The sequence below is a fragment of the Malaclemys terrapin genome, chromosome 2 (genome assembly GCF_027887155.1).
Source record: "Malaclemys terrapin pileata isolate rMalTer1 chromosome 2, rMalTer1.hap1, whole genome shotgun sequence".
NCBI classification, from domain to species: Eukaryota; Metazoa; Chordata; order Testudines; family Emydidae; genus Malaclemys; species Malaclemys terrapin.
The window spans coordinates 4,005,385-4,018,300 of record NC_071506.1 but is presented as its reverse complement, the minus strand read 5'-3'; the positions used below and the strand labels follow the sequence as shown (position 1 = coordinate 4,018,300).

The window sequence follows — 12,916 nt, the reverse complement described above, 5'->3', positions numbered from 1 at the left end:
AGCCTTTCTCCACTAGAAACCAGATGATCGTAATGTGCAGGAGCTCTCTTGATTCACAGATTCTATGGGCCCAGTATGTCCATCAGGTCCAACCTCCTGCAGAATGCAGGCCAGAACATTTCACCCAGCGATTGCGGAAGTCGAGGGAATGATTCTTTCCCTCCCATGTCAGTGAGTGCTAGTGAGCCCAAAAAGTTGTGATTAAACTTGCAGCATCTGTCTACACACTTCTGTGTCATGGTCAGCACCTTGCACAGCAGCAGCACTTCCCACCAGAATTCACGGTGAAGTTGATCAGTTTCAGGCATTGATGCCGCCTTGGTTTCTCCTGTTCTCTGCCTGCAGCAGGCCTCAATTTAGGCTTCCCAGGACTGAAAGGCTTTAGTAAGACCTAAGTTATTGGGGTCAATATAGGGGGAACAACGTAAATATGTAATAGGGATCAGACTCGAGAGTCCCTTCTGGCCTTAAATGCGGCAAAAGAAAGGTTTGTTAGTTTTAAAATCCCTTGGTTCGGTAAAAGGGGGTTGCTAGGAATGCGGAGGAGAACAGATCTATCCACGCCTGGGACGATTGTGTCACTCTAAGGCCTGGTCTACACTGGGGGGGGAGGGGGAGAATCGATCTAAGACACGCAACTTCAGCTACGAGAATAGCATAGCTGAAGTCGATGTATCTTAGCTGGAATTAAAATTCCTTACTTCGCGTCCTCATGGCGCTGGATCAACGACTGCGGCTCCCCTGTCGACTTTGCTTCCAAGTTCAGCAGTCGACGGGAGAGCGAGCGGGGATCGATTTATCGCATCTATACTACATGCGATAAATCGATCCCCGATAGATCGATCGCTACCTGCCAATCCGGTGGGTAGTGTAGACATACTCTTAATCAACAAACCGCTTCCCCTTAGCAAAAGGGGTTTATGGCTCTCCCCCGGAAACAGAGCTGTTCCTCTCTGAAATACACTTGCTTGCGTAACATTGCAAAGTTCTGTGTAGCACGTGCCACAAACCAATTTATTAGCTCGGTGCCTTAAAAGGGAAATGTAAATCATCACAGCAGCTGACTGCCTCCTCTGCAAACCTCAGGATTTTATGTGCTCATAAGACGCTTTTTTTTTTTTTTTTTTTTAGCTGGGTGAATTTTCATTCAGCCCCAGGGCTGGGATATAACTATCAAACTCATTCTAACTGCTGGCGCTCCTGCAAGCCAAGAAGGGGAAGATGCAATTATACCTATTTATAGCATGTGAGCCCAAGGCTGCCGCACAGTGTTTTATTATGAAATGAAAGACTTTCTATGTGCACTGCGGGCAGGAGTTCCATTGACTCCCACCCCTCCCCCTTCTCCCTGCACCCTGGTGCTTTCCGATGCCTCTCACTGGAGGACATTCAGTCTAATGCAGAACAAGAGAGGGCCTTAAAGCACCAGCTACCTCCCTATGTCTGCGGATCTCCAGGGCAACGCATTCCTCCTCTGCCCCAGCTGAGTTTGGCCTGCAAGCTCTCTCCAACCCCTACTTGCCATAGAATCTACTGTTCCCATTTACTGCTGCTCTCCCGGCTTTCATCTCCGCACTGCAACCAGAGATCACTCCCTCCTTCATTCATTATTTCCAGGGCAAAAAGGTTCCAGCTGAGACCAGGGCCCCATCCTGCGAGGAGAACTGGTCAGTTTTGTTGGAAACTGCCAATTTTGCAGAGATGTAGTGGGCTGACGCATTTCCAGTGAACCAACAAGCAGGGTTTCGGCAGGCCGCTGGTAGGTCTCCAACCCAGTCGTCTGGTAGACTGCAGGGCTTCCTGGGTCCCTGCCACCAAGCAGGAAAAGTGCCACCCCTGGGAGCTCCAGTTGGCACCAGGGCTCTCAGCGTCCTAGGCTACCCTTCCTGCAGCTATGGACCTTGCCTTGTCCCCTGGAGTAAGGGTCAGCTGGCTGCTCCAGTTCACGCGGAAAGATATTGAACCAAAACAGTCTGATTTTGCTGCCAAATAAAAAAATCCAGACTGTCCTTTTCCCTGGGAAATGTCATGTTTTTGAGCTTCTGTTCCAATTTGGAACACAAACTTGTTCAAGAGGTCAAAGAATTTCTGTCCAGAACAGAAATTCAGAGTTTTGACCTGTGAGGAACTGCACAGCCACACAATGAGAAACAGTCCCTGCCCCGAAGAGCCCACAATCTAAATAGACAAGCCCAATGAAGGGTGGGAGAAATGAGGCGTGTTCTCCCCCTTGGACAGATGGGGACCGGAGCAGAAGATTTGCCCTGGATTACACAGGGAGGCTATGGAAGAGCAAAGGATTGAACCCAGATCTCTCCAGTCCCTGCCTAGCACTTCATGCACCCGCCCATCCTTCCTCCTTTCCCCAAATAGTCAGTGTGAGTTTTTAATTGGGTGTGTGTGTGTGTGAAGCTTTTGACTTTAGTTTTAAAGACAAAAAATTAAGACCTTTCCCCAAGGGTCAAAGAAAATAATGCGGAAGCCTAGAACCTAGCAACCCCAGTGATCAAGTGCCTTACAACTAAGTGTGGCAGAATTCAAGTCTTCTGGGTTTTGTACTATTTCAATGGGCCATATCAATGTTTAAATTTTTAAGATTTCCCCCCCCTAATTTTTATCTATTTAAATTTTCACATTTGTGGGGGGCAAGTTTCAGACAATGGGGGCTCAGAGAGTAATTATTTAATGACCATAGATGTTGAGCTTCAAAAAGCGAGATCTGCATAACTGTTAAAACCCGTTTTGTGAACATCACATGTTAAAATATACAAAGTAAATATCCTTAAACTCAGAGACAAACATTTATTTGAGCATAAGCTTTCATGGAGTACAGCCCACGTCATCGAATGCATAAAATGGAACATCTAGTAAGGAGATATATATACACACATACAGAGAACATGAAAAGGTGGGAGTTCATGTTCTCTGTATATTTATCTCCTTACTAGATGTTCCATTCTATGCATCCGAAGAAGTGGGCTGTAGCCCACAAAAGCTTATGCTCAAATACATTTGTTAGTCTCTAAGGTGCCACAAGTACTCCTGTTCTTTTCACGGATACAGACTAACACAGCTGCTACTCTGAAACCTATCCTTAACTCAAATTAAAATAAATTCTCAGGCAGAATTTTTTTTTTTTCAGTAAATTTTGATAATGGACAGAAATATGTTTGGTGAAATTGACAATTAATGATATTTACCGATAAAAAACAAACCCTTCCAAACCTCCTTCTAAATACCATGATACAGGCACCTCGTTAGCCTGACACCCCCTTTAACCACACAGCAAAGACAGCAGACTATCAAATACTGCCATGCACATGTCCCTCTGAATGAGAAGACTTCAGCTCCACAGCCCATTCACCACTCACCCTTGCTTCTGAAATGCAGCCAGCCAGTGCTGATTAATACTTTTCATTCATAAGATACAGGGGGTGGGGTGTTGGCTGAAGAAGTGGGCTGTAGCCCACGAAAGCTTATGCTCTAATAAATTTGTTAGTCTCTAAGGTGCCACAAGTACTCCTGTTCTTCTTTTTGCAGATACAGACTAACACGGCTGCTACTCTGAAACTGAAAATGACCTTTTCATAAAATAAATTTCAGCAGGAAATATCGGTTTTCAATGAGGTTTTTATTTGGGGGGGGGGAGAGATCAGACAATATCCCCAAATGACCCTGTTTTTCAATGAAAACCTGAAAATATTTGTAGAAAAAATGTAAACAACGCTGAAAAACCTTACAATTCCTGACCAGCTCCAGGTGCAACCTCATGGTAGGGGGAGGATGGATGGAGGGGGACAGAACCTCGTCCTGTCCGGCGCTGTTCTTACTCTGGAGGGATCGCTCCTCCCGTCCCCCAAAAATTCAAGCTCCCTGCAATTCCCCCTCTCGGTGGCCCGCTCCAAAGCGCACTAAAGCCAATGGAAAGATTCCTATTGACTTCAGTGGGCTTTGGACACTGCCCTATACAGATTCCCCTCTCTCCTCCTGAGCCAGTCCCTCCAGCATCCTACCTCCTGTGTCCTTTATTTCCTTCCCTCACGCCGCTCATTATTTCAACCTGAAGCCAATTCAGGGTCCTGCACGAGCGCTGTCTGCACAGCCCTGCAGGGCTGCAAACGGGGGTGGAACAGAGACGGCTGGCTGCATGGCTGAGAATTAGCACATGAGATGGGAACAGGCCTTGCAGGGACATCGGTTCAGGCCCCTAAATGGAGGCGCAGTCCCTATCTGTGTCATCCTCCAAAGCCACAGGAATATTGCATGATGCCACCTGCCAAGGTGCATTACGTAGCTGGAGTCCCAGGACCCTGAGCTTGGCGGACAGATCCCGGCGGGAGCAGTGGGGGAAAGCCAGACAGGCAACACATTTCAGAGCCATTTGGAGAAGGGGCACACAGAGCACATCCTCCTCCCCTGGGCCATGCGTTGTGCTGGGGTCACAGCTGGCACTGAGGGGCTGGTCGTGCAGCCAGTCAGATTGCCAAGAGCAAAGGCACTTTCTACTTCTGTTTGCAGCTCACCACTCGGCTTAGAGGTGGCATTACCTACCCACCCCACACCAGAGCAAACGGGGGTCACAGTTCAGGAAGGATCTTCGCTGCCCTGCTGTGGGTTCCCCTGCATGAATGTGAGAGGGCTGTTAGCTCCGTGCTGGGACCAGCTCACCGGGCAGGAGTGGGTTCCCCTGCATGAATGTGAGAGGGCTGTTAGCTCCGTGCTGGGACCAGCTCACCAGGCAGGAGTGGGATGGCGGGCCTCAAGTCTCAGGCTGCCAGATGAGACAGAGAGGCTGAGCACTCAGGAGATCAGAGCTCTACGCTCTAATACCGAGCTGGCTTGTGTCACTTTGCCGTCCCGTGCCTCGGTTTCCCCAGCTGTAGAATAGGGACAATCATGCCACCCAGCCTTCGAGAGCCACAGAGGGAAAAGCACTCCATGCACTAGCTTGTGATGGCCAAAGTACGCAGGTGCGTTCTCCGAGGGAGCAGGTAGGTAGGTATAGTTGGGAGTGGAGTCTTGTGCAGCCGGAACACAGCCCTATGGGTACCTCTGCATGTCATCGTTAACTCTTTCACTGCTGAGCATTTTATCACACATCCAGACAACGTACTGTTGGTAGATGGAGTGGCTGACAATAGGACAGCGGAGCTGTTGGTCGAGGTTTGCTGACATGGGGAGATAAACGTTGATGCCCCCGCCCAACCTACAATCACCACTGCCCAAAGGAGGGAGGAGATAAATTCCCTTTCCCCCTTCTAGCTACCAGAAGACCCAGTTACCCACCTCCCTCCCTGGTTCTGTCAATACAGTACCAGGTTTCACCGAGCATTTGGCGGGGCTGTGGGGGCTCCCTGACTTCGATTTGACAGTAAGCCAGGGACAGTGTGTAGTGATGGATTTGGCGCTGCAGCAGAGTGGAGGAGCTACGGTGCATGGAGGATTTGTACCAACCCCCCCTTATTGAAAATGCTGCAGCCGGAAGAGGGTTAACACAACCTACAGCCACGGAACAGCTTCTTTTCCGCTTGCGATGCACTCTGCCTTAGACTGACCGCTGCTTGCCCTCAGGCCAGGGGCCAGCTTGCAGGTGGGGATGCCGTCACCATTAACCCTTTAGTTAGCAGAGGAGCCAAGAGATCAGCAGACCTTTGGAGGGCACAGTACAGCTCTATTTCACCGCCCGCTGCTGGCACCCATGGCTTCCTACGCCGCATGCCAGCTGGGGCTCTCCTGGGACTGCCGGTGCAGCTGCTAACAGGCAGTTGGAGCTTACGGTCTCTCCCAGGCCCCTGCTGCTACGTATTTCCTACCCACCCACCAGTGAAAAGAGTCAAGAATACAGGGAATTCCCCCATCACCCAGGCACTCAGAGGGAGCAGGGGTTGCTGGAACCTAGGGACTTGCACCTCCCTGCTAAAGGGGGAGGGAAGCTGCAGGCTGCATTAAGGCTCCATGAGCCACCCCCCCCAGGACAGCATCCTATAAACCAGCACCTGCTCACACCGTCCCCCACCAGACCAGACACACCGGCACATGAGACGCTGAGTGGATCGGATCGGCACCAGGTTTCCCCGACAGCCGTGTGATCATTGCAGCGTGAGATGGCGAGCCTGGTGCCAAGGCTGCCTTCGGAGGATGGGCACCATCTCTAAACAAAGGAGAGCAGAAGAAGCCAGGACTCTGGGCCAGCAGCTCCCACGTCCTGCTGTTGTTATTATTTATTAGGGACCCACCGTCCGGAGAGAGCACACAACGCGTATGGAATGGCTACGAGTGTGAAGTCCCCACAGCCGAGGCAGGGCTGGGCCAAGGCAGGTCAGGGGACTGCCAGGAACACAAGGGGACCCTGCCTCACATGTGGGGAAGCCATGTCCCGTGGGGAAGGACTGGGGCTAGAGGATATCACTGGTGACCTGGAGCTGGGAATCCCTCAGGCAGGAAGAGAGGCACCTAGGAAGGGAAGAATGGGATCTAAATCCGCTGGACAACATGGGAAACTTCCTTCCATCACGGGACGGAGATTCCATGTGGCTCAGACAGGCCAGGCGCCCCGGAACACCCCACCCGGCTGGGCCCCTATCTCTCGCCCAGCTCGCGAGCCCGCATGGTTGCAGCCTCCACGGCGTTCATGACGGTGGCCCGCAGCGCCCCCTTCTCCAGCTCGTGCAGGGCGTGGATGGTGGTGCCGCCAGGCGTGCAGACGTTGCTGCGCAGCTTGGCCGGGTGCTCCCCTGTCTCCAGGATCATCTTTGCTGCTCCCTGCAAGAGGAGGCGGGCTCAGAGGACAGCGGGATGGGTGGGGGGCTGTGACTTAGCGTCCTATAACTGTCCCTGCTCTCTGATTTGGGGAGCTGGGGGAGGGAGACCATGCTCCATCCAAACTGCTCCCTTCCCAGGAAGAGACGCAAGCGACTTCCCCACTCTCCCATTGGCTCACTCTGTGACCTTTGGGAATAGAACCTAGGTCTCCCAACCTGGGTGCCTTGCTCTGATTGCTAGACAGCGCTGCCTCCCATTGTTATACATGGTGTGAATGCCATTAACACAAGAGTTAAGGGGAACCAGGTCAAACTCTCGTCAGATAATCACAATGGTCCCTTCTGGCCTTAGAATCTATGATGGATGCAAGAAATTGGCCAGCTGGTAATCCACAGATTAAGGGGCAGCTGGCTCCAGGTCCCCTCTTCCCCAGTCTGTGCACGGGGATCCTACCTCTAGCCTGCATCCTGCTCCCCCCTCTGTTCACATGGTTCTGGTTTCGCTAACTGGAAGGACTTTGGGGCAGTTAGTGACATTTCCTAGGTTTGTCTGGTGCAGCTGCAACCACCTCCTCCCTCTGGTGGCCATGCTAGGACAGCCAAAGAGGCTTTGCTTCTTCCCGTTCAGCCCCATCACGTCCTGGATGAGTCCCCAGGAATCTTTTGCACTGACTGCAAGGATTCTTAAGCAGCAAGGCCCCTACGGGTCCCAGAGGAGCCCTTACACCCTTGGCTGGTCACAGCTCAGCTCAAACGGCAGAGTCCGTCAGAGAAGCTAAGGGGGTAGGAACCAAGGTGTGGTAAGACAGCAACAGCTAAGGAATTACTGGAAAGGCAGATGGAGCCGCAAGGCACAGGGGCGATACAGGAGTTTTCCTTAAGACTGAGAGCTTGTCCTGGGCACTTGCTGTACGGGCAGTAGCAGTGGGTGCTGCTGGCTGCATTGGGGAACCCAGGACTGGACTAGATGTCGGAACTGCAGGTCAGAAGAAAGGTGCATTGGCGCTGATGGACGGGACAGGACTGGGTTAAGCGGGGGAATCTGAAGACTGACAGCGAAGTCCAAACTTACCAGCAGTGTCTGGGCTGCAATTTTATTGGCCAGGGCACTGGGCATGCCCATCTTCACAGCACCGTCTGCCAGGGCTTCGGCAAACAAGTAAACCTGGAGCAGGGAAAGGCGGACATTCAGGGAACAGCTAGATCTTATGCCTGTTGCTTCTGGAGGACAGGACATGGAGGCCTCCTAGTACAGGAGCCAGCCTGGCAGTGCTGAACCAACAGAGCCTTCCAAAAGCTGCTGGCCACCATTCTGATCCTGGCAGAAATCAGACGCCCATGGAGCTATAAGCAAGTTATAGGCAAGGGACTGAGGTCTCCAACTGGACTCCATCAGACCCCTGATTCCCAAGCCTCTATGGGCAACGGCACCAGTTACTAGACTAAGAGCTCAGCTGTAGCAGCCCCGGACCCCTGTGTGGTGTCCAACCCACCAGGGGCGCAGGCTGCCCCACTCTAAGATCACATGGTTTAGAGGCAGCCGAGGGTCTAGCACGGGCATGAGCACACACAGCTCAGCAGGCACCAGGGATTCGTCGTTCGGGGAGCGAGGGGAGCCCAGGGTGCCCATCGGAGAAGCCTCAAGTGTCAGGACTGATAACCCAGAGCACTGCTTGGGAGTCGCTGTATGCAGCTGCAGACAGGCCAGGGTGGAGGGAACAACCCTGCCCTGGCAGGGCTGGCAGATGATTAACCGGGAAATCCCTGGGGCTGGAGGGCCCAGCGCAAGGGCACTTACGTAGGCTACCCCGCTGCCACTCAGGCCTGTGTGGATATCGATGTAGGACTCCGGCGTTTCTTCACACAGCCCGCAGGCGGACAGCAGGCTTCTCAGCAGGGCGGCCTCCTGCTCCCCAGCACAGCTCCCCCGGGCAACCACCACTGCCCCCTCCTGCACCACGCAGGGCAGGTTGGGCATGACCCGCAGCACCTTGGTCCCAGCAGGGAGAAGCTGCAGGGAGAGACGGCCGTGATACTACACCAGGAGAACACTGCTGCTGGTGGGGACAAGGGCTGGGAGACAGCCCAGCGGTCCCAACGCAGGGCGTAGTATGTGCCTTTGGTCACAAAGGACATGGCAGGCTTAACCCAGCCCTTGCAGTGTGTCCACATGGCAAACCTACCAGGCAGCTCAGGAATTCAGCATGATTGCCAGGGGAAGCCAGGGCTGAGAAGGCCAAGGGGCTGAAGGTCAGGATTGCAGGGCATCGGCAAAGCTGTGTGTGCGTGTGTGGGGGTGTCCAGGACTGGGATAACAGGGGGGTTGCAGGTCAAGATAGAGGGGCACAGGGCATAATACTCAATCCGTTGCAATCATTTTACATAGTACAGGGAGGAGCGGAGGTGGGTGGGGAAAAACCATTGACAGCAACTGAGGAAGGAGGGTTTGCGGAGCCTAGCCGGGGTGGTGTGTGTGTGTCAGCTCAGCGCCCCCTGCTGGATTCAGTCTCTTCAGATACATACAGAGAAGCAACAATCCAGAAGCAGGACTAAACAGAGAGCAGCTGATTGATGACAAGAAACACAAACCCACCAGGGATTACGCTTGCTGGCTAGCACAGCCCACCAAGCAGGCCCATGTATGCCTGTGCTCCAGGGCTTTGGCGCCTCTGCTGAGACTAGCACAAACTGACCTGCTTGCTGGCAACCAGTACCTGGCGACCTGGCAGGGGTGGATTAAGGCATAGGCATGACAGACCCATGCCCTGGGCCCCAGCTCCTGGAATCATGGGATTACAGCACATTTTCAGCTTTCACTTAAAAAAAAATAAAAGTCTCTAGCTCTCTTGACTGCAAAGGGAAGCTTGAAAACATTACCTGGGCATAACAGGTATAGGGACGGCTGCCTGAGTCTGCAGAGAACCTGAGACAATAGCTCTGAGAGGTGTGAACTGCCTTATACACCTCAATGGGCTGGATTACACCTGGAAGTAGCAAGCATCGCCCTTCCCAGAACAATACTCCATGCGTGGCAGAAGGGGAAGAGTACAGCAGGCCTGGCGTTCCACCCCAGGAGGCCAGGTGTAAGTACTGATACACCCCTTGCTACCCCCTGCCTCTCTGGGATGGAGAGGGTAGCTATTCTTAAGGGATGGATGCCTCCTGCAACTCCCTCCCCTGCCCCCACACCCATTCCATGTAGGGGGGCATATCTATGGCACATGGGGGGGAGCCTTGATCTGGCCCGGGCTGTATACACACTGGACTCACTGGAGAGCTGTGCGGATTTGGAGCGCTCTTCACCTACAGGCATGCTTCCTCTTATCCAGGCCATTGTATAAAAGCAAATATAACCCCTTCACGTGTGCGTGCATGCCCCGGACACTCACAGGTTAATGGGGGGTGGGAGGGACAAGAGGGACCATCAGATGCTCACCTGTTGCAGGGTCTGCAAAGTGACCCCAGCAGCCACCGATACGATAATGTGGTCCCGGGTAACGGCAGGCGCAATCTCCTGCAGGACGCCAGGAAGCAGGTGAGGCTTGGTGGCTAGGAAGACCAGGGTACAGCGCTGCAGCACCTCGCTGTTGCAGTGTGTCGTCCTGCAGCCCAAATCCTGCCGCCCAAGGAGATGGGACACGGTTACAGGCTTGGAGAGGAAAGGCCGGCAGAGCGGGACTGGCTGGAATTCACCAGTACAACAGCAGCACTCAGCCCCCGCCTGCTCTTAACACGCTCTGTGACATTAAAACTCAGCCCTGTGAGGTGGGGAAGGGCCATTTGAGTATCATTTCATCCGGTACTGGCATGCACTTTAAACTGCAAGGCTGGGGTACTGGGCTGAGCATTGACCCAAAGGGAAGGGCTCCCCCAGCTAATTCACCAGCACCATTTCCCAGGGCACCCCGGGTGTTCCTCACAGGAATTTAGTAGCTGGCAGGATCTGATGGGATCACAACAAAGTGGCATCAAGCACCGCTACTGTGTTTGCCTCCTGTTTCCAGACATCAAGACACTATTAGCTCTTCCAGTCCCGTGGAAGAGAGACTCAACCTTTCCCACGCAGCCTGTCCTCGCTCACCTGGAAGGCGCCCAAGTTCCTGTCGGACGGCGCACTGGCCAAGATGTTAGCAGCTTTGACTTTTCCTTAAAACACAGAGCGAAAAAGGAATCAGCTGCGTTAAGATGCATCCAGACAATCCTGCATTGCCTCCAGCACAGACGAGAGACCAAAACAAACACAGATGAACCTTGGAACCATCACCCAAACTGGGCTGGGGCAAGAACCCAGCCCAAGGGTTCCCCCCTCACCAGCAAGTGTGAGATTCCCAAGGGCTGTGAAACGCTACTAGGCAGGAGAAGAGACTAATCGCTGCTGGAGGAGCTGGCCAAGCGTGGGCAAACAGGGGCCGTGTGCTCTGTGGGCAGCGATGCCAGGTGATTGCAGGGAACTTACTTTTACCATATGAGGGCAATCGTGTCAGCAGACCTGGAACAGCTGCAAGCATCATGGGAACAACCAGGCAACTCTATGCGGCCTTCACTCCCTAGGGATCGGATCCCAGCGCCATTGATAACTGGACCTGAGCAGAGACGCCCCTCGCAGGGGTGCGGATGCTGGGCATGGCAACTACTTATCCCAGAATCCTTTGCACAGCAAGGACATGCAGCCGCTTCTGGGATGAGGGGTGCAGCCGGGGCCTACGGAGGGACGTAGCTGTGGCTGGCATGGGGCTCTGGAACTCCAGCACTGGGCACGGCCCGGGGCGCCATCACTGAGCACCAACATGCAACTGCCCCCCGGGGTGGTTATACAGGGACCCATTGCCCAGCGCTGAAATGCAGCCACCTCTGGGGCGAGGCACGGGGTTATACAGGGACACCTCGTGGGGTGGGGGAGCAGGGCCTCCCGGAGAGGGGGGCAAGTGGGGCAATTTGCCCAGCCCCGCAGGGGGCCCCCACGAGAATATAGCATTCTATAGTATTGCAACCCCTTTTTTTTATGGAAGGGGCCCCCGAAATTGCTTTGCCCCAGGCCCCCGAGGGACGCCCTCTGCAGTGGGGCGGGGGCCGATTACACGTGGAGTGGCAGGGGGTGCGCTCTAGCATGGGGGGGCTGGTTACCCCGTGACCCCTGGCGGGGGTGGGGGCAGAGGAGGGGGAGCCCTACCTGCGCGCACCACGCCCTGCGCCACCCCTTGGGCCATGCGCCCGGCCCCCACGAACCCGACCCGCAGCTCCCCGCGCGCCTCCATCGCGCGCGCCGCCTCCCTGACGTCACGCGGCCAGGCCCGTGGGGGCGGGGCTCCGTGCTCGCGCCCAGCACCGCGCGCCGCCACCCCGGCCCCGCCCCCGCTGCCGACGGGCGGAGCGCCGCCTGACCCCGCCCCCGCCGCGCGATTGGCCGCGCCCGGGTGTGACGTCAACGGGCGCCGGTTTCATATGGCTCCCGGGAAGGGTAAAGCCGCTTCTCCAGGGGGCGGTGTCAGGTGAGTGCCGCGGCTGGCCCACGTGGGGTCCCGAGGGGGGCGGGGCTCCCGGTCTCCTCCCACGTTGGCAGCGCTTGGGGGTGCACATGCTAGCGGGGGGGGGGCTCCTCCCCGGGGGGAGGCAGCCCCGCCCCCGTCTCTCCCCAGCCCCGCCCCTCTCCCTGGCTGGTTAGCAGCTTTGCACCCCCCTGGCTCCCCCCCCCGGCTCTCCGAGCGCTCCCCACAGGGCGGTGCCCTTCTCCCCATGGGGGGGGGGGGGGCTGCAAAGGGGGGGCAGATCCTCCCTCGGCCTGGAGTCTGTACCTCCACCTGGGGCATCTCTGTGTCCGCGCTAGCTCCACCACCAGATGTGGGCTGGGGGCTGACATGCCGCCGTGGGCCCCGTGCCAGACAGGAGGCCAGTCTGAATGAGGGTAACGGGCCCTGCGGTGTCTAACCCACCCCCGCTCCCCGTCATCCCGTCCGCACCAGCAGCCGCACCGGGGTTAGCGCCCGGAGAGCCCTGCTCCCATCCCCCGGCCCCGCTGCCATCTGCCTTGAATGTGTCCGCTCTGCGCGGAGTGACTGGCTCAGGCTGTGAATGGACAGCCAGGGCTGTGGCCTGGAGGGGTTGCTGTCACGGTTTCTGAATCAAATGATCAGTTTTAGTCCATTACCAGTCTTTTT

General features: G+C 55.2%; 1 protein-coding gene across 1 annotated transcript; it reads right to left on the bottom strand.

Moving 5' to 3' along the window:
- Nucleotides 1-6,182: 6,182 nt before the first annotated feature.
- Nucleotides 6,183-12,018, bottom strand: PYCR3 (pyrroline-5-carboxylate reductase 3). Its single transcript, XM_054019247.1, has 6 exons — nucleotides 11,932-12,018; nucleotides 10,843-10,907; nucleotides 10,198-10,377; nucleotides 8,560-8,772; nucleotides 7,834-7,926; nucleotides 6,183-6,762 (listed from the first exon to the last, which is right to left on the bottom strand). The coding sequence occupies exons 1-6, from the start codon at nucleotides 12,014-12,016 to the stop codon at nucleotides 6,580-6,582; spliced, it is 819 nt and encodes a 272-aa protein (XP_053875222.1). The 5' UTR covers nucleotides 12,017-12,018; the 3' UTR covers nucleotides 6,183-6,579.
- Nucleotides 12,019-12,916: the final 898 nt, after the last annotated feature.

Excerpts from the sequence above, each read along its gene's own strand:
- PYCR3 (XM_054019247.1), bottom strand. The coding sequence starts at position 12,016 with ATGGAGGCGCGCGGGGAGCTGCGGGTCGGGTTCGTGGGGGCCGGGCGC. Across the intron at positions 10,908-11,931 it reads GCAGGGCGTGGTGCGCGCAG|GAAAAGTCAAAGCTGCTAAC; the intron begins GTAGGGCTCCCC and ends CTGTGTTTTAAG. Across the intron at positions 10,378-10,842 it reads GGAACTTGGGCGCCTTCCAG|GATTTGGGCTGCAGGACGAC; the intron begins GTGAGCGAGGAC and ends CTTGGGCGGCAG.